Consider the following 26,749-nt stretch of genomic DNA (forward strand, 5'->3'; position numbering starts at 1 on the left):
TTGCTATTAGTGATCCATTGGTATCGCTGTCTCTTCTGACAGTTATCTTTTGAATAGCAATGCAAAATGTAGCCTGGACCCAGACCTCAGAATTGCTGCCCACATCTCAGGTTTGTGCAGCGATTCAAATAGGTCTGATGTTGTGCCCATTGACGGCTATTTCCACCGAACAGGTTGTGTTTTACTCCCCATGACGAGTTAACTGATCTTCATGTGTAAAATTGGTGGAATGTCCCTTTAAAGCTAGGGTAGGTAACTTGGAAAAACTAGCATGAGACAACTAGATTTTGAAAGTATCCAACCGCCAAAACACATTTACATGCACAATGAGTGCATGGGCAGAGAGCGCGCAGATAGGCAGGTAGGTAGGCAAGCCAGTCATTTCATTCTGGCATAAATGAAATGATTGGGTGGTCTTATTACAGGCCAGCGAGATTTTTTTCATTTTTTTTTTAGGGCATTTGATTTATTGATTGCTGTCGGGATGAAAAGAGAATTTCAATAAATGTAACAAAAATGCCTCTGAAATACATTACCCACAGTAGCTTCAATGTCTTACAAAACTTACATCATTTGTCGGTCGTCTATGAAAAATACACCATTGAGATACATTACCCATGGCTGCTTTTGTGTCTCACCGCCATGGCACATTTATGTAATAATGATCTTTAATCCATTAACACTAATTAATGCAATAATCTGCTCAATTAATGCCCTAATTAGCATAACTGGTTATGTTTGATATATCATGGTGATTATGGTGGGACATTATGCAGCTGAACAAAGGTGCAGTAATCATGCAGCTCTACATCTTGTGCTTCAGCCTTTGGACCGGTGCTCTTAGACGAGGACAAATCAATGTAAATTTCCACCCATGACTACTTGAGCCAAAACTGAAGCGCATGCCTGTTCCTTCAATTCCTTTGTATTAGTTGTGTTAGTAACAGGACATTATGCAGCTCTAGTGGCTCTTGTTTAACACTGTCCTGGTGGATTTTGGTTTGAATAGCTTTTAGCATTACAAAGTACTTAAAGGACCACTTCACTGATTTTGAACATTATCTGTGTACCTGATATGAATTTTTACATGTTAAAAACACCATTAGACTTGTAAGATGTTCTCTGTATCTTTTAGGGAGGTTCAAAGCACTCCCCTAAATCCTTTACCTGATGAAGCACAGCAAAATACAATGATTTCCAAGAATAATTGACTTGTCTAACAAGTCTAATTTGTGTTTTCCTTGTTTCAAAGCCAAATATTAGTAAGAGTTATTCTTTTGAAGTCTAGTTATGTTTTGTGAGTTTCTTTTTCCTGGTTTATTTAAGGGATAGGTCTGGTGATATTCTACATCGTTCTTATTGTCAGCAAATCCAATGAAAAGACTAAAACCTACAATGAATGTATAATATAAATATTGCCTGTGTTGCCAAAGCCTGATATAGCTTATTCCTCTGTGACACAGACCTCCATTGTTGTCCAAAATCTATTAAAAAACATTAATGCACCACACTGTTGCACTGGGTGACATGTTCCTTCATTACAATGAACATGGGCACTGTAGTCATCCCACATACACCGTCCTGCTGGCTTACATACTCACTACCTCACCAAATCAAATGCAAAAAAAGGTAATGTTGAGTAACGTTTTCTAAAAACTACAGTGCCCAGCTGTTTTAAGAAATGACTTAGCTTTGGCCTTTTTGAAAATGAAAGTATATAATCATGACCTGTTTTTAAAGATTTAGGTCAGCAGGAACAAAAGGGGATGAGTGCTACAGACAGACAGGGGATTTCTGAAAGCATTAAGAGATTGACTAAAGCATTGTTGGTTTTGGTCTTTTCATTGGATTTGTTAACAATATGAAAAATATAGAATATCACAATTTAAAGTCTAACTTTAGTATTGAGTGAAGAAAGAAAAAAAGAGAGCCTGAGAGAGATGTTCACATCCTGACTACTTTAGGGCTGCAACTAACGATTATTTTCATTACTGATTAATCTGCTGATTATTTTCTTGATTAATCGTTTTGGCTATAAAATGTCAGAAAATAGTGAAACTGATCAACAGATAACAGTCCAAAACCCAAAGATATTTAGTTTACTGTAATTTATGAGAAGGAAAAGCCTCAAATCCTCACATCTGAGAACCTAAAATCAGTTTGGTATTTTTGCTTGGATAATGATGAAACAATTAATTGATTATTAAAATAGTTGCAAATTCATTTTCCTACAATCGACTAATAAGCTGTAGACTACTTTCTCAACACACCTGGCCAGTCGCTGAGTGAAGTGGACATGCTTGTCAGATTGTCAGTTTCCTAAAGTTACAAAAATTGGCGGACATGGTCCCCCAATTCAGACATCAGAAAGGTGTGAGGGGAGGGGGTCTGAGATGCTGTTCGACAATCTGACAGGCACTTTGTTTAAAGCATACTGACCTCTTAATGGTCTTCTGTGAGATATTGAGGTACGTTTGAAACAACATCAACATGATATGGTAGGTAAGCAAAGCAAAGCAAGCAAACTCAAATACGCTATAGAAGTGTTACTAAATTGATGTACACAGAACATCCATCTTTCCTCTGGATTTTTTTCACCACTGCAGGATCCCTTATACCACGCTCACAGCCATAAGATGACCTCTTTCTGAGAGGTTCATGAAGTTGATTTAGCTCGTTGTCCATCATGTTTCATTTCAAATGCATACTGTAATGATATATTATAATCAATTTCTGATAAGGCTCATTCTTTGATCTAACTGGATTGACTTCGTAGCACCACAGGCTCTGTTTACTGCACAGTCGTACAGCATGCAACTGACTGAGGAAATGTGTGAGAAGACTGTTGTGACATTAGCCTGGGGGCCTCAGTCTTATGAGGAGCAATCTGTCTGACACACACACACGAGTCCAGATTGGAAGCACAGATAGCATCACTGCAGCTCTTTCATTGGATGAGCCATCGGGGAAAAAGACAAGATAGCCTGACAGAAAGAGAGAGAGAGAAATAGAGAAATTGAGACAGACAGTGTAAAACAAAGACAAAGGAATGGCAAAGGGAAGAAAGAGAGAAACAACAGAGACAGAGGTAAAAAGAGACAGATATTAAGTGAGAAAAAGAAAGAAGGAAAGATTTAGGAAGAAAGAGAAGGTAGACCAAGATAAACACAGGAAGTGAGCAGTAAGTTTGGTTGAAGAGAATCATTACTGCTTAAGTGCAGAGCGTCTAAAGACCAGAGTTTGTCATTACACTGACAGAGTGTGCAGCCATGATTCACTCCCAGGGGCCTCAGAGGAGCACGGGTCACCTCTTGAATCCTATTCCATCACCCCTAAATGGACAGGCTGAGTGGAAATGGTGCATGACAATAAATGCCATCAGCGGATCATTCCGGCAGCAGGGCCATTGCAAAGGTTAAGGGTGTTACCGGGGTGAAAGGTCAAAGGGATAACCAACAGTCTCACCATCCAGGCTCCATGCAGCATATGGATGTGTCCGTCAATGTTTCTCGATTTGGCCACTCCTATTCCAGATATAACAGGATATTTTTCTCATCATTTGCCACAGTTTTGTTGCCTTAGGTGGTTGATTTTAGCTGAGTAATATGACCCAGTGGGTAACTCTGGGCTGAATACAAAAGGGGTTTTTACACTTTGCATGACGTAAGCTAATGAGGTGAATCCAGGTAAAAGCCATTATCTCTTACTGATCCTTATTTAAATCTATTCCAGTCTTAAGGCAGGAGGCTTAGATAGATGCAACTTTCAGTGGCACTGATGACACAGTTTCCACTTGTTAGCAAAATGCTAGTGGGACCAAATAAGTGCAAGATTAGCATTTCAGTCAGTACACTCACATCAAGGTTTTAACCATTTATGACAACAATAATTTGCATTTGAATTGGTGGTGTGGCTCTGCTCACGTGACGATCCAACACAAATCTGAGCAAGCCTGAGCTCACAAACCAGCCATCAGAGCGTGAGATACACAACATTTAAATCAACATGAATCTGTAGCTTTTAGCATTAGAGCTCCCCTAATCGGTAGCTGACAACACCATTGTCAGCTTAGCCGTTATAATATACGGAAGGGTGACAAATAAAAAGAAAAACATGAATAAATGAGTGGAGAAACATAATGAATGCAGATGCTTCCACACAGGTGCAGTGCATGATACAATTAAGCAACTAACATCCAATCATGCTCTGTGGCATGTATAAAAATGCTGATCAGGCCCAGTTGATTCTGATTTTGTATCAAGATGGCAAGAGGAAAAGAAGTGACTTTGAAAGAGGGTTCATTGTGGGGGAATGGATGCCAGGAGCTTCAGTCACAAAGACTGCTCAAGTGGCTAGTGTTTCAATAGGAACAATGACTAAAGTGACATCTTCTTTTCGATCAATGGGAAAGACATCAGTAAATAGGGTTGGAAATTGTGGTCGACAGTGTACATCAGATGACCGTGATGCTTGTGCAATAGTGCAATATGTAAGGAAAAACAGAAGAGCAACTCTTCCTCAGGGGACTGAGAATGTCAATGCAGGACGTGATCAGACTGTCAGCAGGAACAAACTGTCGTCAATTACATAGAGAGGGATATTATAGTAGGGTTGCAGTGCATAAACCCCTCATTACAAAGATGAATGCACATTTGAAAGTTCAGTGGTGCAAAAACCATAGGCACTGGTCTACAGAGATGTGGAAAAAAGTGATATGGTCAGATGAGCCATCCTTTATCATATTCTCGACAAGTGGCCGAGTGCATGTGTGACGTACACTAAGAGAACGGTACAGGCCTGAATGCTGTGGGGGGCATTTTGCTGGCATGGTTTGGGTTCACTTGTCCCCTTTAGAGGGAAGGGTCACTGCAAATCAATACAAAGTTGTTCTGAGTGATTAGCTTTATCCTATGATGAAACATTTCTATCCTGATGGGAGTGGTCCCTTCCAGGATGACAATGCCCCCCATCCATAGGGGACGAGGGGTCACTAAATGGTTTGATGAGTATGAAAATGATGTTAATCTTATGCTATGGCCTTCGCAGTCACCAGATCTCAACCCATTTGAACACCTATGGGAGATTTTGTACCGACGTGTTAGACAGCGCTCTCCACCATCATCATCAAAACACCAGTGAGGGAATATCTTTTGGAAGAAGGGTGCTCCATCCCTCCAGTAGAGTTCCAGAGAGACTTGTAAAATCAATGCCAAGGCGCATTGAAGCTGTTCTGGCAGCACGTGGTGGCCCAACACCCGTCTGTATATATGTAACAGCTTAGCAAATGCATGTTATCTTCTGCTTTAAAGCTTACTGAAAGACTGTAAAAGCTACAGAAACACAGAAACAATCATCATGCAGTAACTCTGTAGCAGAGAGGTGGTTGCAGAGCTATTTACCTCATAAATAGTGCTTATCTAGGCCTAGTTTTGTACTGAACTGAAATAAACTTGAACCAGAAAGAGACTGACGTTACTACTAAACTGCAGACAGTCAAAAGCAGCAGCATAATGTTGTAGCATTATGAACAGTGATGTGATAGCTTACTGATGTGTGTACTGATGCACGTTTGAATGATGAAGTGATCACTTATCTTAGAAAAAAAATGAGTGAATCACAATCACTGACTACTGACTGAACTGAACAAAATGATTCAAATCAATAAAGAGATTCATCATTTTGTTGGAGTAGCAGTGTTTAGTGTTAAGCTGGATTTATACTTGACTACAGGCCTGCTGTAGATACCTACAGCTTAGGTTTAGATTTTTAGTTCAGAATTAGATTTCACCCGTTGACAGCACCACTGCAACACAGATGTACATGATCAGGCCTATCATGCTTTAATTATGTTCCCAACAGTAACTGTATTTACTGTCTTACATCCACTTTGTGCATTAGAGCCACATGTGAAGGTTTGCCTTCTCTAATTACTGAATAGGAGACTACTGCCATGCAATCGCCATGTTTAAAGTCTTTCATTCACTGTGATACAGAGCGACGATCACAGTAAGCAGAAGGTTTGCAGCGAAAATGGTTTTGGTGTGGTTGACTGAAAAGCAGCAGATTAGCAGAGACTTTTCTTCAACTTGTCCACGATGTGTTCACTCTCAACAGTCTCCACCAGCATCAGAAACGTAAGCAGCAAACACACTGTAGAATGACATTATACCTGTGCTTATCCTGTGGCAGCATCAACCCATAACAGGTGTTGAGTGGAATTGATTTTCTGAAGAAATGTTTCTGCAGAGCACAGTGATGCTCAGAAGGACTATAATGGTATACAGAGTGGAACTGGATGTGCAACTCAATATCAAGATGTTCCTACTAATATTTAGTCTGTTTAGTTTGTATCACATTTCAGAGGAGAAATCAATGATGTCATACCTGCCACAGAAGAACTGCAGTAATATTTTAATATATGATTAAATTAACGTGTGCCAGAAGATTTCCTCTCAGGTAAACAATACTCTCAACAGGCCGGTCAGGGAGGTCTAGCGGAGAAACTGTCCTTCAACTGAAGCATCCCAAATTTGATCCCTGCAGCTGCCTCAGCACTGCTCTTGAGCAAGCCACTGATACCTTTATTGTTCAGTCATTGTAAGAGAATTAGCTCAGTGCTGGTAAATATAATTTGAAGAACGCACACTGTAATTTGAAAGGGGTGCAGTGTTGAACGAAATAAAAACAGACCGGCACATTACCTCAGTGGCCACGGCTACTCAGAAGCAGTATTTCCCTAGAAATGGTAGAAAATGTTTTTATTTTAAATTATTATTTTGGCCTTCTTTGCCTTTATTTGATAGGAACAGCTGAAGAGACAGGAAATGTGGGAGACAGAGAGAGGTGACGTGCAGCAAAGGGCCACAGGTTGGATTCAAAACAGGCCGCTGCGGTAAAAACGCAGTCTTGTACATGGGGCACGCGCTCTACCAGGTGAGCTACCAGGGTGCCCCAGAAATGGTTGAAAATGTTTTTTTTTGCTCACTGCAAATAAAGCCTTAGTCAAATACTCTCATGTGCAAATAACAGATTCATTATGGCTTATTGAGAGTTGCCCGGGTTAGGAAATTCTCCAGTGCATGGCTAAATGACTTGGACTTTTCAAAGTCACGGTTTCTGAGGGGGGCCAGGAAGCAGAGATTTGGTGATTGAAATCATTAGAATAGAGTTTCAGAGGAGGGGAGGTGCACAGGTTATAGATGTGTTTGAGGCTAAATTGAAAGGATTTTCATAACTGCAAGAAGGGAGCTGGACCTAAGAGTAAAAGTCTTAGCAGCTCACCATTAGATGTCTCAGTGCAGCTGAAATAGTAAGTGGTATTAAGAGAGGCGATTTTGTAATAAAATATAAAGGTGTCCATCTGTCTGCTTTTCCTGACTGCACTTTTATTTAGTAGCTCCATCTCTCTCTCCAACACTCTTTGTCCTCTCTTCCCTCTCTTTCTTTTCTTTCTCCTGCTCGGCCACACAAATGGAAACACACAAGGGGACTTGTGACTACATTGCGGTCAGGAAAATGAAGACCATACGGGTGCCATGAATTGTTCCACTGTCCCCCTCCCACCCTTTTGTTGGTGGGCCATGGGAACCTGACAAACAATGGGAATGATTGGAGGGACGGGGGCTGTACGGAGGAGGACAGGAAACAGAGAACAGGAAACCATGTCCTCAAGGAGAGAGAAAAGAAGTGAACATGCAGAGACTGAGAGGAGACTGTGGTAAAGTTGTAGAAATTGTGGTATGAAGACTTGGAAGCTCGCCATGCAGCTGAAGGTTAGGGCGAACTGAAAATTTGGCTGCTGCACATATAAGGCTTTTAACAATAACCCTCAAAAACTCACATGCACAAACACGCACACACACTCACACGCCAAGAACTCTCTTTTGACCCAGTTGGTAATAGCGTTTAGGTATGGGCAATTGCCAACATACAGCTTATCTAGTGGCTGTGATCAATACGCCTCTCTTTGTGACTGTAGTTAATGTGATGGCTGAATGATTAATCCTGTCCTGTAATACACATCTCCACCTCAGAGACCAATTCTCCCCTGATTGCTTTTCTGTTTCATTAGTCGCTGCAGCTCAGCTCTATCCTGAGCTTCGTCTCATTAGCATTCACAGAGCCGTGATGGATATATGGGCTAATCAATGCCCGCTCTACTCAGCTGTCATCCTCGATCGGACCATATGCACAGCCACTCAACCTTAAAGGTGGCCAGTTGTCTGGCCCTTATGTCGCTGCATGCCCAGTGTCACAATATTGAGTCAAGCCTGTGCCAAAATCTCTCCTGCTTACAGTCTGTGTACATTTACTTTATATCTAGTCTTGCGTGTGTTTTCATTCTGTGCCCCTTTTCCAGTGTAATGGAAGATTTATGTGTGGTTTCCTGCCAAATTGTAACTTCTTTACGCTTGGCGATTTTATATGAAAAACAATACTTCACTTTAAATCTGATGTTTGCATGCAAGAGGACTCACTGAAGAAGACAAGTTTGTTGTTGTATGTCTGGTTCAAGTCGGACAGAGCGGTCTTCAGGGACAGATGAAACCTTGTCAGAGTGGCAGATTGGGAATGATTGGTTGAACAGAGTGCTCCATGCCTCCTGGGTCATCATCCATATGTTTAGGTTAGCTGGGTGAATTTGGAGGGCACAGTCCGGCTGACCACATATGGACACACTTTTTTAAGATTGGACGGCCATTACCACATAAACATAGTAATCAGCTGCTTTACAAGGTTTCCCAATCTGCAGTGGAAAATGGGTTCAGGAATATTTACATGTATACTTCCTCTCAACATGAATAAAATCATCGCCTGAAATGAATCTCAAAATCAACCCCATATGTAAATACTCAGGGGAGAAACATTTGGGTGAGTGTATTGCTCATGCAAGGTTTGGCAGCTTTACAATGGAGCCAACCCGACTCATGCCAAGTGACATCTTAGAGGTCTGGATTTTTTGTTTTCTTTGGCTCTCACAGGATGAGAGTGCAGCCGAGCATTTATGATGCAAACCCAGCCACGAGAAAGGGAGGCTGTTTTTGTTAAGAGTACATGGGCTCAGGTTGCATATCTGTTTGTGGAAGCCATACTAAGCTGGGTTGTTTATATCCATTGCAGGTTCTGCAAGGAAATTTCAGCAGCAGGAAGGATATTGTGGTTATTGGCTTAATATTATTCATGGGTTAAATATATATCCTCGTCAGCTGTGACAAGCTGGGAAGAGAGAATAAAATGAGAAGCTCACTGAGGTCATATGAACATGTGGTATTAATGGCAAATCAGTTTAGTTCTTCTGTTACATGACATGGACCACACAATGGGAATTGGCTTGAATTTTGAAAGGAGGTTTACTGAGGTTTTTGGAACATATGTAGTCTTTGATACTGACTTTAAAGCAATGTCCTAACTACTTAAATAGGACCACATTTAGTCACTTAGTGCATCTCGGGCAGATCAGATAGCTTTTTTGATATACTGACCGATAGCTACCAAGAAGCATTCAAGGTGGATTGAAATCTAATTGTGTTCTAGCTAGATGTTAAAGTGTATCTATGTAAGTGCTTGTGGAAGTACCTCCTCACAGGGCCAATGGCAGCTGAAGTGACATGGAAATTGGAATGATCCATGATCCAATCACTGATCTGTGTAGGTGAGGGAGCGGCCTGAGTGACAGACTGTAAAGACAATACCATTTTTATCTCGCTGTAGTTCATAAATAGGATTCATCCATGTGTGTTTCTTTGTGGATAGTTGTTACATAGCTAGCTAATCTGTTATTGTTGTAACTAAAAATGTGATCTAGATGTGAACTAAAAAAGTGCAGAAGTTATTTTTCTTCTGGTGTTTTTGGCAGTTACCAAACAGCTTGAGGTGCGTTACTGCCACCCTCTGGACCGGACTAGTGGCGACCCTGATTTGCATGTAGTACAGGAAAACCAAGATGGAGTGCAATCATATTTGTGATCTGGCTAACGGAAACACATATATGTGGCTACGTTTTTATTTACTTATTTTTTATTGGTGCAAAACGGCAAAATATTAAATAAAGATTTCACAGATATGACAAAAATAGAGTGATACAATATACAGAGACAGACAAAGGACAAGGATGACACACAAAACATATACACTCAAAATAGCAAAAACAGACCAGACAGAAGATGGGAAGCAAAACAAATATTAAGTAGGTCTAATAATAGTAACATAATAATAATAATAATAATAATAATAATATGGTTTTAAGGATGGCTTAGGATGGAAGTTTCAATGAAAGTATATTGAATATTGTCTGGATACTTTAAATGACAAGTGAAAATGGGGCCTAATATTGCACTATATGGATTGTTGCATACTGGGTGTGCGTGCTGATAGTGTATTGATCAAACAAGTGATCATGCGCGCAATTTACAACTACAAATTTAATGAGAACAACCAACAAAAGAGTAAGTGCGCAGCGTGTAAGTGTGTTTGTATGCAAGTGTATATGTGTCTTTGTTTGCATGCCTGTGTGTGTTGGTGAGTATGTGCATGTGTGTGTGCAACTTTGTGTGTAATTTCCTACAAGCAGGCTCATTATAAAACCAATTAAACCCGCCTTACTCTCATTATGGAGCTGTGGGGCTTAAAGAGAGATTGAGGACCTGTTGTACTCCCAGAGGGCTTCTGCCTGGTCAGCCCTGTTTTAAATGATAGAAACACTTCTAAATCCGCTGAAATCAAACACCACGGATCAGTCATGATGGGTCAGTATTTGTCTGAGCTCATCCTTGCACCCCTGGCACTCGGTCAACCTCACCATACCCAACTAAAAACTCACATGGCTCAGTATCTGTCCTACTCTAAATTATTGTTGTGGGGATTTTTAAACATCGTTTCACCACAGAAACGCTTACATGCTCTGGTTTCTATCTGTGCTATTTATGAAATGAGGAGTGTGGGAAAACATAATGTAAACTGGCTCCATTACTGCGTGGGACTGTGGTACAGGAGAAGAGGAGGAGGAGGAGGAGGAGGAGGAGGAGGAGCAAGAGAAAGAAACCAGACAATGAGTGAGAGAGAAAGAAGCTTAGCTTTGAGATAAATCTGTCTATGAAATAACTATAAAGGATAGGACTGTGCACGTTGTTGAGGTAATGACAGTCTGACTGGTGAGAGACACACTATGTGCTCTTATGATCTGAAATCAACAGACGATCCCATGTCACTATTGTGCTCGTTATTTGTATTTGGAAGATGACACTCCACCCTCCCCTACCCCCTAGTATGTACCCTCCCTCCCACTTAAACTAACACACACACACACACACACACACACACACACACACACACACACACACACACACACACACACACACACACATTTGCACATATTTTCTCCCTCCCTTCTTCATTCTTGGCGGGCAGAGCTGATGGTTGGAAGGCACAGCTGCCTGGAAGGTGGAGGCGTGATTGATTGATGAAGTTTTGGTGCCCAGGGGATCCAATCATGTAATCAGTATGTATTGATTGACTGTCCCCAATGAGAGACTGCTGAGGCTCAGCCACCATGTGTGCAAGCTAGACCTGGCACGCATTCAGAATCTTCTGCAGTCAAATTTGATTTGGGTGGCGAGGTCGCCTAAGTCCACGTGTCAGGATACATGCAGGGAAGACTGACACAATTGCACTGCAGACGTTCTGCAACACTTCCACAATTCTCTGCTCCAATTCCTATTTATTTTGCATTTATTTAAAGTTATTATGATTGAGAAATTAATTCAGCTTTACTGTAATTGCATCACATGGTTAATGATCCAATCTCACTGGAATTTAAACAGGGCTTCAACCTGGGTTTGCATAGCTAATGAGCATTTCTTTGTCTAGCTATCATGCTTTATTCAGACCTTTTGCTCTCATTTCACATTTCTGACTTATATTTCAAGTGTCAAGTTATCAATACTGTATGATGCAATTCACGTCATTCCTGCATCAACGGTGAAAGATATTTTTGTGAAATAAAAAATTTAAGGAGCACTGTAGTGCAAAAACACATTTGGCAATGGTTATGCAATATAAACCAGACAAACAAGGAGGTTTGTCTTTGTGGTAAGTAGAAGTAAAAAACACTTTCATTATGTAGTGTGTACTACTAACGGGTAGTTTATATCAGCAATAATAAAGGGTTTTTCAGCTTACTCACCACTTTACATCTTTACAGAGAGTTTCACATCCTCACAAGGATGCCTTTCGACAGCTCAAACATCAGTAAACCACTTATTACAAAGACAGACCTGCTTATTTGTTTGCTTCACTGCAACAGCACATCTTGTTTGTAGGCAGAGGTGGGAGAGGAGAATCGAAAACCCTTCTCCAGTGGGCATCTGTTCTCCATGCTTGCATTTAATGAGCCCCAAAAGATTGCTGCCTGAAAGTCATTCCAAAGTCAAATTAAGGCTGAGCTCACTGAACACGTTTCAAAACTCAACTGCGTCATGGCTATAACCTCAGGGGTGATTTAGGTCAGAGTTGCACTGGCCAATTGGACTGCTGACTGAGTAGCAGCAGATACATCTTTCTTGGTGACATGAACAAATAATGAAGCGATTTCCAGAGATACTGCTCACTACCACAAGTCAAGAGGGTCTTGGTGCAAAGGAGTAAATAATACTTGCTGTACTATCACCATTATAAACTCCTGGTTTATTGTATGCTTGCAGTCTCACATCAGAGCTAATACTAATACAGAGATATACAGTAATAAAAGCTAACACATATTGGGAAACCCATGTAACTGTCAAGTGAAAACCAAATTGTAACTTAGTTTTTAAAAAAAAAAAAGGATTACTCCAACATTTGGGGAAATTATTTGCTGTTTTCCCAAGAGACGAGAAGATCAACATCAATTTCATCTCTTTGCAAGCCTGCTCTGTGAGATTTTTAGTCCTGGACCTCTCTACTGGATGAACATAGATTTAATTGATATCAATCTTTTCATATAGTTAACTCCTGGTAAAACAGCAAATGAGAACATTTCCAAAATGTTGAAAAGATTTTTTTCCTTATCCTGCTATCAGGCTAACTGCTAATATCAACAATAAGTCAGGGAGGTTTTGCATCCAATAAGAATCTATTTGTGTATTTTCAGTGATATACTTCCGCATGCTTCTTATACAAATGAATAGGCTGTTTTCTGTGCAATTTCACATAAGCCGCTTCTCTGTTAATGAGCTAATGTTCTAATTGATTGCTATACTGGAGGAGAGTTTATTTACAACTGATTAGTCATTATCAGATAAGTCTATTTGCCACCATAGAACAAAATGTAAATGGCTTGTACATTTTTTACAGTTGGTGACTCTGGAGAAATGGTCTGACTAATGTGAATAGATTTTTCATGGTTTTTGCTTCACAATGTAATGAAATGACCAGAAATGTTAGAAAAATAAAGAAACTCATGGTTCCCTATGTTTTATAGCTATTTCAAGCAAGAAAAGTTACCAAACTGTAAGATAAAAGTGAAATTGGGTGTTCATCAAACTGAAAACAGGCTGTTTTCCTCATTTCTTATAAAGCTGACATTTAAAGAATATTTTCTCATAACACCAGTGTTTTGAAGGGACAGTGGGAGCTTGCATACAGATGCAAAAGGAAGCATACAAAGCATGCAAATTGACAGATGTCACTCTACAAATGTAGGGTAACCATTTAGTCACTGTGTTCTTCATTCACTGTATTTTTGTCTCTGTATTTGTCTGTGTATCTTGCAGATCAGGGTGGACGGTCCTCTGGAGGGAGGAGTACTGTACGAGACAGTGACCGTGATGAAGGATAGCAGCCCCATCCTCCGGGACATGGCCTTCTCCCTGGACCGGAACTCTCTCTATGTCATGTCTGACAATCAGGTGAGGAAACGCCCTCAATTCACTGCTGCTGTCAGGAGAAACACCAAGTGGCAGGGTGATGTAGCGAGTAGCGAGACCGTCCTTCAGCTGGAAGCCCACGGATTCAAGCCCACGGGTTCAAGCCCCTGCGACAGCGAGTGTTCACCATGCTGACACGTCCTTGAGCGAGATATTGTATGTGTAGCATGACATTTGGAGTCAAAAGCTTTACTTGACATGAAAAAGTACAGTATGGGAATATTTTTGCCATTGGGCCAGTGAAAATTGCACAAACAAACATAAAATATAGTATTTACATGTGTATTTAGGTACAAGACTCAAAATTAATTCCTATTTTCTGAGGATTTAATTAGATCTAGTTTATCAGGATATTGCAAAAAGAAATGTTTGGCTTTTTTCTGCACAGATACCAGCTTTACAGTCAGCCTTGTTATTGTGTAAAGTTCGGGAATTAGCAGTAAAACTGTTTCAAACCAAAAACATGAATTAATGTTAAATGATAAATTAATGCTATTTTTTTGGAATCCTACCAGATGATTATGATTTATTCCCCTAATCCAATGTCGTAATTCCCAAACATTCACAAGCTGTATGTCTACAGCTACAGTAGGGATTGTTAAATATGCAGGCTGTGTGTAAGGGGATGGACCACTGTTCTAATTACTTATCCATGCGAATCGACTTACAGCGCATGCATCTTTTGTACGTGACACACACACATCCCATGGAAAACCATTAGCTGCTATATTCTGCGTGGCTGTATCCCCCCTCGTCTGCTCCTCACTTGGCCCGGCATCACAGAGGCGAGCAGTTGTTGTTGTTGTTGGACGATATTCTCTGCACTCATTGGAGATAAGAGTGAACAGTGGTAATCACTTTCAACTCCCATCAAGTGATTATTCTGGCGCGACTGCATCGCACTGTGAAATGGGATTAGGTGTCAGTGCGGCCAAAAAAAAAAAAAGCCCCTATCACTGCTTTCAGTTGTCTTCTGACTACTGGAATGTATTGAGCCAGAGTCACAGGACAGAGAGGCAAAGGGTACTGGGACAATAGCAGTTGTGTTATTTCAGAGTGGTACTTGAAAAACTGTAAAAAACCTATATCAACATCAAGTTTAAGAAAACAAGTGATGTCATCTGAAGAGCGAGGGAGACAGTATTGTGTTGGGTACTGTCTTCTAAAACAAATCAAGGCAGCTCTTCCTTCTGTGTGATAGAATGGAAGAGACAGGACATCACTTATTGATGAGTTCTGGTCATTCAAGGAGAGACACATGCTTCCTTCAAGGAGATAGCCAGCTACTCTTTTCAGTCCGCCCCCAGTGACACATAATAACCGAGCAAAAACCAAACCCAGCTTGGCCAGGCATTTTCTCTCAATATTAGAACAGCTTTGGCTTTGTAGCCCTCAGGAGCTCGGAGCAGAGTAAAGCCTTCCTCTTTTCGTCTCCCTCTCCATCTTTGCTCAGCTTTCCCTTCAGACTTTCCCGCAGCTCTCCCTGGGAGAGGGCTTCACTCACAGATTTCCCACATTTCCAGTAGATCCCAGAGATGAGAGATTTTCTGATTCCTGGGAGCCAAACAATACAGGAATGATGTGGAATGAGGAGCGAGGCACAGACAGATTTGGCTGAGATCAGCCGACCCTTGTGGAATAACAATGAGCCTCTCTGTCTCCTGCCGAGTGAAACACGCAGGGTTAGCATGATGATGAAGAGTGAAGAGAGAAAAGGGGGAATCAGTGTGTGTGTCTGTGTGGATATATGTGTTTGTGCGTGTGTGTCTGTGTCCGCACCAAAACATCATTTGGGAGCCATTATTGATAAAAAAAAAAAAAAAAAACCTTCACAGCAGTTAATCTTTTTTCTCACTGTGTGCCTTTAGTTTGATCATCTCTAAGAATAGAAATGCTCAGTATCCAAACACACAATAACCTCGCTGAATGTCACTCGTCTGTCTGCGAAATGATGGCTAAGGCTTTAAACCTTAGAGAAAGGGGGAAACTGCTGCAGGGTTTTTCCAGGGCAATCTCTCAAAGTGCCACTCCGTAAAATGTAAAATCATTGTTTGAAATCCCACCCATCCACTTCTTTCTCTTTACCTCTGTCAGTCAGTCTGTCTGTCTATCTTTCTCTCTCACCTGTATGTGAGTATACTATACAGCAGTGGTTTTTATCTGACGTACCACCACAGCTCTGTCAGATGAGCTCAAGTACCCCTTTACCAGCACCGTCCGTCATGTTCCAAATGTACTCATATGAATGTATTTTAAACTGGATGCTATTTAACACTATTAAATATATAAAAGTGGATACTGTTACAATATTTATTTCATACCAGTCATACTGCTCCTGTTTTTTTTGGTATTTTTTCAGTTTAAGTTTACCTTACCGTACTACTACCACTTGGAGTGGCGGACAATGGACATGACAACCATTTATCAGCACTTTCAACTATCTATTTTATCTTCTCTGCTCCATTGCTGATGAACTCTTCAATCCCAGCAAATGGTGTTCATGTGTCATTTGACCCGGGTCGGTGGGAGGTGTGTCCTGTGCAATCGACCTGTTGTAGCTGGTCGTTTTGGGGTTATTGTGACAATAAATTTACTAAAGATCAGCCTCACACCAATTTGTAATCCTGTTTGTTTGTTGATTTTCATCCTAAACAGAAATATCTGGATTTGTTTTAATCAAAACTTAATTTTTTTATGAATCCACTGAATTTAGCTGAGCTACTCTAAAATATTTCCACATACCCCTTGGCAACTTCAGAAGTACCTGGTGGGGTACACAAATCCATCGCTGGGAATGACTGCTGTACAACATGTGGCTTTGAGAAGGTGAACAGGGAAATGTAACATGACACAACTGTGGATATATTAACTTCAGAGTGAAGCTACATTCTATAAACAATGTTGGTAACTGCACGATAATGCAGTCAGTGTTGCTTGCAATTCTAAAACTGAAGAATTAATTTCTAAAATGTCACATATCAGTAGTTTTTATGGGTTGAGCTCTGCAGTAAGTCAAAGCAGAACAAAAGTCCACATGATGAGGAATTTAAATTAAACAGCAATCTGTGTTATATGTGATGTAATCTATTAAAATGGTAATGTTGAGTCAACCAAGACATTAGTTATTATTGGTATCACAATTTGTCTTAAGTTTGTGTTTCATGAGTTTTACTGTGCTTCAATTTCAAATAGGATATTGATTTTCAATTTTGGGACACTACTCATTAATACTAATGAGTACTAATGTTGTACAATAAAATCTGGTCACAAAGTTAAACAGAAATATTGTCCTAAAAGCACAAAATCCTGGATGTGACTTGATAACCACAGCGATCACATGATACTAGCGGTCGCGTGATGGCTGTGGATTTTCCAGAGCCAGACTGAGGATATAGGATGACAGTAGTGTAGAGATCTAAAAGCCTGTATGCTCATCTGACAGCATTCGTAAAGTTCCTGTAAATCCGGATGAAAGTGTTAAAGTGATAGCGAACTGGTGAGATGATAAGTTCGAGCATTAGTGTAAGGTCAAACGAGATGCTGTGAAAAGATTTTGTAATTCCCAATGCTGGAAAAGGACGTGATCATCCGACCCCGCCATGATACAACACTGAAAAACATTCAAAAGCAGCCAGACTGAGATTTCGCCTCTCCGGAAGCGAAAGGTTTTCATTGGTTTTCTGTGTTTGCTTTAAATGATCACTTTCTCCTGAAGAAATTATCTTAGAGAAGACAAGACAAACAAAGACTTGATGAGAATTACTACATAGTGTGTCTGGTTATGAATGATTTATGAGGTATCTACAGTACACTGAACATCAACTGAGGATGAAGGCTTAATTCGGTGATGTTCGATTGTAGAAAGATGAAAGGGATGCACAGAGTAAATGCGTTACTGTGAAGTGTGAAACCCATCTCCACAATATGAACTTTCATAAACAAACAGTATCCTTCAATTTAGGTTAAACCACAAAAGTAGTCACTATGAAATATCTAGATCAACTCCTGTGTATCATTACATTTATATGTATATATATTATATGGTGACTGTCATTAGGATGGACACAGTAAAAGGATTGCATTATATTAAAATTCAATAGAGAGCCAGAGTCCTGACATCACCTCCTGGCTGTTCCACTAGAGTACTTTCTGTGGCTCAGTGCAGCCACTCATTCAGCATTTCTTTCATCGGTCTTTCTGAAAAAATGTTCTTACTTCTATAAGATAAATGAGAATCCTCTACAACACTTGATATTTGCAGTTGAACCCTTAGTGATCTAAACAAAGTGATTAATTTGTTAGCACACAAAAAACTATATCACTTGAAAATTTACCAGTGCAGCAGTGTGGGTACTTATGCCATTGTAACTATTGTAGTTACCAACGCTTTCTTCTAATGTATTTTTCATTATATAACTGTAATCTCTGCAGTCTAAAAACGTCTACACCATTCAGCCATGTTCGCCTATTGTTACAGCCTGGACTAGTGACTGTCTCTTGACTTGATGCGTTCCATATTGTGGAAAATGGTGTTCGTTAAAGGCTGCTTAAAACAGAAATACTTAATAAATAAAATCATTTTCTTTTTGATTTTACCATCCTTACATAGACATATGGAGTGAGCTACACAACATATTGTAAGTAAAGTGAGCAAGTGAAACTTAAAAAAGTAACGATAAAAGCATTTGAATAAATATTTACATCAAACACTGTCAAAAAATAAGAACATCAGAGCAAGGAAGCATCAATAAAATGCCTTTAAAAATAAATATGTTTTAAGATGAAATTCAAAACACTTGACAGAGTTTGCTGACCTGACCCCCAGAGGGAGACTGTTCCATAGTCTAGGAGCCAGTCCAAATTTTTGAGGTCATAGTTTGTAATGCTAAGTGATTTTTTAAGGTGTACACATCATATAACTGCAATATTCCGGTTTGATTTTGGCTGGGGACCTTCAGATGTTTTACCCATCTCTCTACTCCACGTTTCCTACCTGTACTTAAACTGTTGCTATACAATAAAGGCAAAATGGCAAAACAGTCTTAAGACAATGTGATTACTATACAATGTAATTGATAGAATGATGCAAATTCACATGCTGAGCTGTTTTGCTCTTTAGACCTTGAGAACATAAATCCTTTGGACATGTCTTTTGATCTTATTTGGATTCAACACAGTGCATCCCTGCTCAGGTCAGTTCCACTCAACAAATCAACTCTGATGTGCAGCGAGAGCTTCACATTTGATCCTTAGCCTGGCAGCAGAAAGCAGAAGATCCATAGCTCTCCCCTTTTAAAGGTCACGATGCCTAATGTCCACAGACCAACTTTGTTAGTTTAGACAAGCTCCAGTCCACAACAATTCATGGATTATTCCCACTGTGTCAGATATGGACTTAGACCCCTCAGCCCCTCCCGTGCTACAAAATCATTTTGCTAATGGAATGCACCGAATGGGTTCTGAACTGCTGGATAAAAGAGAGAAAGTTATTTCATAGGGAGCAGCAGATAATCCATTTTGCCAACACAGACCTGAGAGAGCACCCACTTATGCTATCAAGAGCACCGGAGACACTCTAATCCATAATCCACTCTTCATTTGTGATTGCTAACATCAGGAAATTGCTTGCATCATACGTCCAGACCTCAAATAATAACAAAGTATGAAGTAACTGTGCTCAGGCTGCAGCTCCAACCTGTTTTTGTATGCAAGGATGGTCGTGGCCGTGCGACAGCAGCAACTCTCACAGCAGCTAATGGAGAGTTTATGCTTTGCCAGACATTCACGCATGGAAATGGCAGCAGTAGTAGAGTGTGTGGTTGTCTGTCTTTTTGCTTGTGTGTGCACCTGTGTTTGGAAAAAAGCAGCATAAACCTCTTCTGTGTCCTCACAGTTTAATTACTATTACTAGAGTCCACAAATCGTCATGCTTTAGTAGTGCATGAACATTCTTTACCAAATGTTATAAAGAAAAGTTAAATAAGAATATTGCTGCAAAAAATGCTTCTCAAATAGTTGCAGTGTCGTTTTAATTTGCTTTCTGACATTTGAGCAAAAAAAATAACAACAACTGAAAATTCCTCATGTGGGCCGAACCACAATGCTGCATGTTGCAAATTTGTGTCAGCAGCAAGACATAGAAAAAAAGGGGTTGTTTTCCTCTGGGATATTCTACAGTGTGAGCTGTGATGAGGCTTCCATATATTGCAAAATAGACAACATGATGAAATGGGCTTTGGTCTCTCCTCATTAACAGAATGTTTTGGTTGCACATCTTCGTTGACCTTATTTCCACTCCATGGCAGCCATTTTTAACTTTTGTCACACTAAGCTGAGCAACACTCAAACTGAGCTGGAAACTTTAATCAGAAGAATTACATTTGTATAAAACTAGTGTTAAAAATCAGAAGTCCTCTGCATAGTAGTATCGTTTATTATACTACTATCATTTATACTACTAATTATTGGAACAGTAAATACAAAAAAACAACTGCTTGAATGTGGCAGGACAGTTAGTTAAATCACCACTGTACAACTAACCACCATGTTAAATTCAGGTATCTGCAATAACCCTAATATTTAAAATGCCAACCTGGATTCAGATCCATTTATTATCTGTATCAGTGGAGAATTTGTGAAATACCAAATGTTAGCATATTCCTTTAAGGCTGTATGGCATGGCCTGGTGGTTTGGGACACTTACCATAATCCCTGGTTCAATTCCAGCCAGAGACCTTTGTTGCATGTCATACACCCTCCCTCTCTTCCCATGTTTCCTGTCTGCATCTTCACTGTAAACTGTACAGTTAAGGCAAAAATGTCAAAAACATCATCTTAAAAAAATTGGGCTTCATTTTCCTAACCTGAGTGTGATACAAATGCAAGATGGCTGCCACTGGAATCATGTTCATAAGTTTACAGACGCCAAATAGCCAAAACATGTTGTTGAAATGATATGCAAAGACAGAGCAGTGCAGTTTGTATTCTCTTTTTGAAAACCTTTTAACTTTGTGTTTTTAATAAATTACCTGTGTATCTTTCCTTAAGGCATGCACATTTGAACCCTTCCTGTCATTCCTCTGGTTTAGGTGGCCCAGGTCCCTGTGGAGGCCTGTGAGCAGTACAGTACATGTGCTGAGTGTCTGAGCTCTGGTGACCCCCACTGTGGCTGGTGTGTCCTGAATAACATGTGAGTCTGTTTCCTTTATCTTCTCCCATGCTCACACACACACACACACACACACACACACACACACACACACACACACACACACACACACACACACACACACACACATCACAGCTGAGGGATCAAACCACAACATTACTGTTTACCAAACAGCTCGTAGGAAGGTAATAGACACGTGGTCATATGATACGTGCAGTTTAATATAACTGACTTATTATGCTCCCTGGAGTTCACCATTATCAACAGCTGGCTGGACAAACAGAAAACCAGGAATTGGTTGTTGGACAGTGTGATCCCTCTTAAATAGTGCTATATGTAGGACAGCAGAAACTGCATGCCCACCAGATTTTATTGTCTGTCAGGTGGGAGGATGACTGGTGTTAATGGAGGTGGGAAGGATTAGCCTGTGAGTCGCAGCGGGTGTACAAACTACGCCTCTACATACCCGGGGAACATTTTGGACCGGACGGAGCAAGCATATCTCTTCCATCTTAATTATCTGACCCCCAGGTTAGCTTGCATAATACCTCGATATGGAGCAAAGGGGATTCAGGAGATTAAAACCCTGTGTTTCTGAACCAGCTGCTGTGTTTGAAGCTGACCTCAGCCAGGGATTTACCTCTGCCTCATCATGTGACGTCTGCATTTCAGCTAGCAATATCTTGATGGTGATCAGTATTATTTAAATTGCAGCTCCCAGTGTTGTCAAATCGCCAGTGAAGTGAGAAGAAAAAATAATGTTTTGTTTTAATCTAAATTACCTCAAACAGTTGTATTTCCTTTTTTCCTGAGTGCTGACTTTGTGTACAAGTCACATTACACTGTTTATTTAAATTAATGCCATACACTTATCACTGAATAGATAGGCTGCTTTTTCCTCAAGTAACTCAAAGAGAATCATGATTCCTCACATTGCAGAATGAGGCTATTTTATTTATAGTCTATTAAACCCAGATTGGGGTCTTTTTCGAGCCTCTGAATGAGTGTCATGTAGACCTCTTTCAGGATCTCACTTTCCCACCCCTGGCACAGTGCACCAAAGCAACTAAGTTACAAGGGGGCTGCTGCTGGAGCTGAACATGTACAAAGCCTGAAGGAAAAGGGAACAAATGGCACCATCAGACAAAACACGGTGAATAAAAGAGATGAGAGATGAAAGGCATCCTTTTTTTTCGGAGGCACTTCAGCTGATGAGCGGTCAGAAGGTGACTGTCTATACTCCTGTGGCTTTGGTCCGCCTCAAGGAACCGAGCCAGCAACAGCTGTCACCGCGTTTCCATTCCGCCTTTATATTGTGTTGTAATTACAGCAGAGGCCTCAGTGCTCTTAGCTCTCTCAAGAGGTGCCACCCACTCAGCAGCATCTGAGAGTGTATTAAGTACTATCTCCCCTTACACATTTAAAAGAAAGAGATGATGGTGTACAGCCAAAATACTCTCTGAGTTTTCCATTACAATTTAGCTGCACAGTTGAGAAACTCTTGCTCTTTTTAAATCAGTGTTTATGTTTAAGTACAGCCTGCCTGTTACTATCAGAGCCTCCAGACCTAACTCCTATAATGCCGCTTTTAAATAAATCAGTATCAATACAACCACATTAAAAACTATCTCAACAACAAATCCCCATTTCTAAAACTGGACAAATTGCTAAACGTTTTAAAAATCCTTTCTACCCCTTGTCATAACTTTAAATGTACTTTTACTTTGCCTATCTCTCTTACAAGATTATTCTAATGTCACACTATGGTGCCGACCCTTTCACTTCTTACTTTTAATTGCCTGTTAAAATCTAGGAGTTGAAGCTTATTCTACTTTTGCACTCGATGTAATTTGCTCTGCCGAAAAGCACAGTAAAAATGTAAAGGGAATGATCTCACCAAGCATCTGACTGAGAGCCATGTGCAGGAGATGACCAAAATCGAAACATCCACAATCATTTATTGTGGTTACGTTAGAAAAGGCATTAAACAGCTTTAGAAACAGTTTTAATATCTGAGATATGTCCATATTTTAAAATATAATTCAGATAGCAGTTATGGATGACTGATATCACCTCAACTTTGATTCTGACATGACATTCACTATTACCTTTATTTCCTTGCTGTTAATATACAAATGTAACAAGACATCTACAGCCATGCTAGCAGCTCTGTGAGGCTGCACTCAGGCACAGCGGTGCTTTGTGCTTAATGCTAATGCCAGCATGCTAACCCACAATGATAATGCTAACAAGCTGATGTTTAGCAGGTATACTGTTTACTGTGTTCACCATCTTGGTTTAGCATTAGCATGCTAACATTTGCTAATTAGCATTAATCTAAACAAATGAGGCTGATGGAAATGCTGGCATATATTTACTTGCTCCACAGGTGCTCGAGGAGGGATCGGTGTCAGAAGGCAGAGGAGACCTTCCGTTTCGCCACTGACATTGACCGCTGTGTGAAGGTTATCGCTCACCCGGACAGCATTGCTGTATCAGCACATAGTGTCCCTGTGAGTCTGCTTATCATTCCACCAATCACTGCTCTATCACTCCACTCACACTGCCAATGTTTATGAGCAATCACTGAAAGTAGCCTTGTACAGCCACATGTACAGTAAGTATGAGCCTGGTAGAGAAGATTAGTTTTGTGAGAGGTGAAAAGAGAGAGAGAAGGGTGATTCTCCCTGTAGGATATCCACTATATATTTTGGTTTAAACACATGTGGGTGGGAGTTGCTTTTGTGGCAGTGAGCTACTCTGCTACTCTATCTGTCTCTGATGCATCTGCCAAAATGTTGATTACATTTCCAAAAAGCTGAATCCAACTGTTTTTGTACAGAAGCCAAGATCACAGAGGAGTGAAATACAGTAGGAACTAAGGATTATTTTAAGAGAATAGTTTGACATTTTGGGAAATACACCTACTTGCTGTCTTGCCGAGAGTTAGATGAGAGAATTAATACCACTCTCGTATATGTCTGTTAAATATGTAGCTGGAGCCAGCAGCTGATTTGCTTAGCTTTGCACAAAGACTGGAAATAGGGGAAGCAGTTACGGTTTTTGATTCAGACATCAAATTACGGTTTTACAGGGGGGTTATGTGCCGGAGTTTTTCTTCGCTGGGAGCAGTAACTTCCTGGAGTTAATTTTGTTGTTTTTGCAGTTCGGCTTTTGTACGGATAACACAAACAAGATTTAACGTGTTCATGAGCTTAAGAGGTGCTGATGGGCAGATTTTGTTACCTTTGGACAGAGCCAGGCTAGCTGTTTCCCTAGCTGTTCTTTCAACTCTGTGATAAAAAAAAATACAGTAAAATGTATTATATTTTACTGTCAAAGCACTGTCACCATATTCACCATGGTATATGTACCGATGCACTAGGCCAGTCTCAAATTCGGTAAATTAAATCTTCTCCCTCTCCTATTTTTTTAGCTGCTGCTGGAGGTGAATAATGTTCCAGACCTTTCTGCTGGAATCACCTGTTCATTTGGCCAGCAGGCCCAGGTGGAGGGTCATGTCAACGGGAACAGGGTTATGTGTCTGTCCCCGGCTGGGAAGGAGGTCCCTCAGATACCAGAAGGACAAGGTGAGCTCAGATATCATGTGTCAAAACAATCAAATAAAAACTTGGTAAATGGTAAAACTATGGTAAATGAATATAGCCTGAATATACAGATTTAGGGTGATGCCAGTGTCAGTTGAAAAACTTAAAATATCAATATTCCACACACAAAAAACAGCCTTCTTTTCAGATTGACCACCTTGCATTTTTTGTTTATCCAAAGAGTTTGATAAGGACCAAGGAGCCGTAAAATTTTCTTGGAGCATATACAGTAATCCTTCAATTGAAGTTTCTGACTGAAGGTTTTCTCACAACAACAGCAATATGCCCTTGCAGAGACGTAGACACCAGGTGGCTCTTTACAGAAGTGTGATAAAAGTATTAACATTTTTGTTTCTCATTTTGACCTCCTCTTTTCGCTCATTGTTTTCATTCTTTCACCCATCATTTCTGTCTGTCTCTCTGTCTCCCACACCTCTTTTTCATGCTGTTCTCTCTCTCTCATGGACTCTCACATATTTTTTTATTCCCTCTCTCCGTCCTTTCACTCGTTATGCTCTCTCTGTCCCCCACTCTCTCAGACTGGGCTGGCGTAGAGCTTCGTCTGAACTCAAAGGAGACAGGTCAAATGGTCGCCAGCACAGAGGTGAAGTTCTACAACTGCAGCACACATAAAACGTGAGTCCAGCTGCTACCGGCCCCCCACCCCCCACCTTTGATTTGTTCAATAGATGGAAGAGCACAACTTAATTTAGGGCAACGATGTACTGATGCTCACAACTCCACTAAGATCGGGCTGTTAGATAACCTCTGAGTTAAATTTATCTGTCAGGTTTCATTTGAATCAACATGATGCATTTGCTATGGCCTGTTTGTTTCGACTTAGCTTAAACTGGCAGTTTGTGGGCTTATTGCTTACAGCTTTAAACACAAATAACTTACAGATTTTCTGTCAGTCATTCTAAAACACTGAATTATCTTTTCTTCTTAGACAGGAATATTTTGCTCTTTTTATGCAATACCTTAAACATATTCACACCTGGAAACTGCCTAGTAAACCCACAGTATTCGTAACTGAGCAGCTTTACTGGTGCAACTGAGCGTGCGTCGCTGTAGGCCAGCAGCCCCCAAGGACCCCTAAATAGATAAGCATTAGACTCACACACCCCTTTTGACCTGACTTTGTCCAAAGGGGCCCCGCCAGAGAATTGTGTTTGTTGTGAGATATGAGACTTAAGACATTTTAGATTTTTAGCCTTGCTCTGGTGCCTTGAGGGTAGATAAATTAATGTAAATTAAAGAGGATTTTATTTAAATGCTCATCTATTTTACCCTGCCAATATAAGCTTCCTGACTGGGCAGGGAAGCTGCTTTGCCTTTAGCCATTATGCTAATGTAAACTGTATCTTCCATAACAGTAAACTATGACAAGAGTGTTTTTTTTATCTGAATAACAATTACAAACACTGCTACAAAGGTGGATCTCATTAGGATGAATGCCAATTAGCAGCATTTGCCAGCTTTAAAAGAAGTCTGCAAATCAGCAATGGTATGAGTTTTCACAGCAACAAAAGACAGTTAACAAAGCTCCAGAAAGGCCAAATCACACAAAGTTGAATTAGTTACTTCAACAACCTTTATCATGAACTTTTTACCTTTTTATCCACTTAAAGAAGTACAGTAATAATTGAGAGAGGGTAAGTAATATTTCCTTTCTTTTTTGGGGTGTTACTGTGATTTGAACTGACAGACGTACATGTACACTTCACTAACCTTTAACTGTGCCATGAATTATACTGAACCATGAGCACACAAAAGCTGGAGTCAGGGATATACATTCTAGGAGGGAACACCTGATTGACAGTGTATTCATAGCCAAAGGAAATTAGCCCACAGTGGAAACACATGCCACCTATTCAAAATGCTCATTGACTGTGACATAAATGCCCCAATATAACCATATTAAGCTATTAGAGAGAAACAGTCAGAAGCTCATCACATCCGCACACACCAATACGTCCTCCATTAGCTGCGGAGTGACCCTGTGAACTCCTGTGATTAATAATTCAGACCAAACACACTCCTAACTCAGCACCTCCTCCTCCACCTCCCCC

General features: G+C 40.3%; 1 protein-coding gene across 1 annotated transcript in view; it reads left to right on the forward strand.

The window, feature by feature from the left end:
* LOC122885639 (plexin-A2-like) overlaps positions 1 to 26,749 on the forward strand; it is a 73,332-nt gene that overhangs the window by 14,876 nt on the left and 31,707 nt on the right. Inside the window, exons 4-8 of the mRNA XM_044216997.1 lie at positions 13,749 to 13,883; positions 20,990 to 21,090; positions 23,459 to 23,582; positions 24,506 to 24,659; positions 25,217 to 25,313. Coding sequence (XP_044072932.1) covers positions 13,749 to 13,883; positions 20,990 to 21,090; positions 23,459 to 23,582; positions 24,506 to 24,659; positions 25,217 to 25,313 — 611 coding nt within the window. The remainder of the gene's footprint in view (positions 1 to 13,748; positions 13,884 to 20,989; positions 21,091 to 23,458; positions 23,583 to 24,505; positions 24,660 to 25,216; positions 25,314 to 26,749) is intronic.

The sequence above is a fragment of the Siniperca chuatsi genome, linkage group LG2, assembly GCF_020085105.1.
Source record: "Siniperca chuatsi isolate FFG_IHB_CAS linkage group LG2, ASM2008510v1, whole genome shotgun sequence".
Taxonomy (NCBI): domain Eukaryota; kingdom Metazoa; phylum Chordata; class Actinopteri; order Centrarchiformes; family Sinipercidae; genus Siniperca; species Siniperca chuatsi.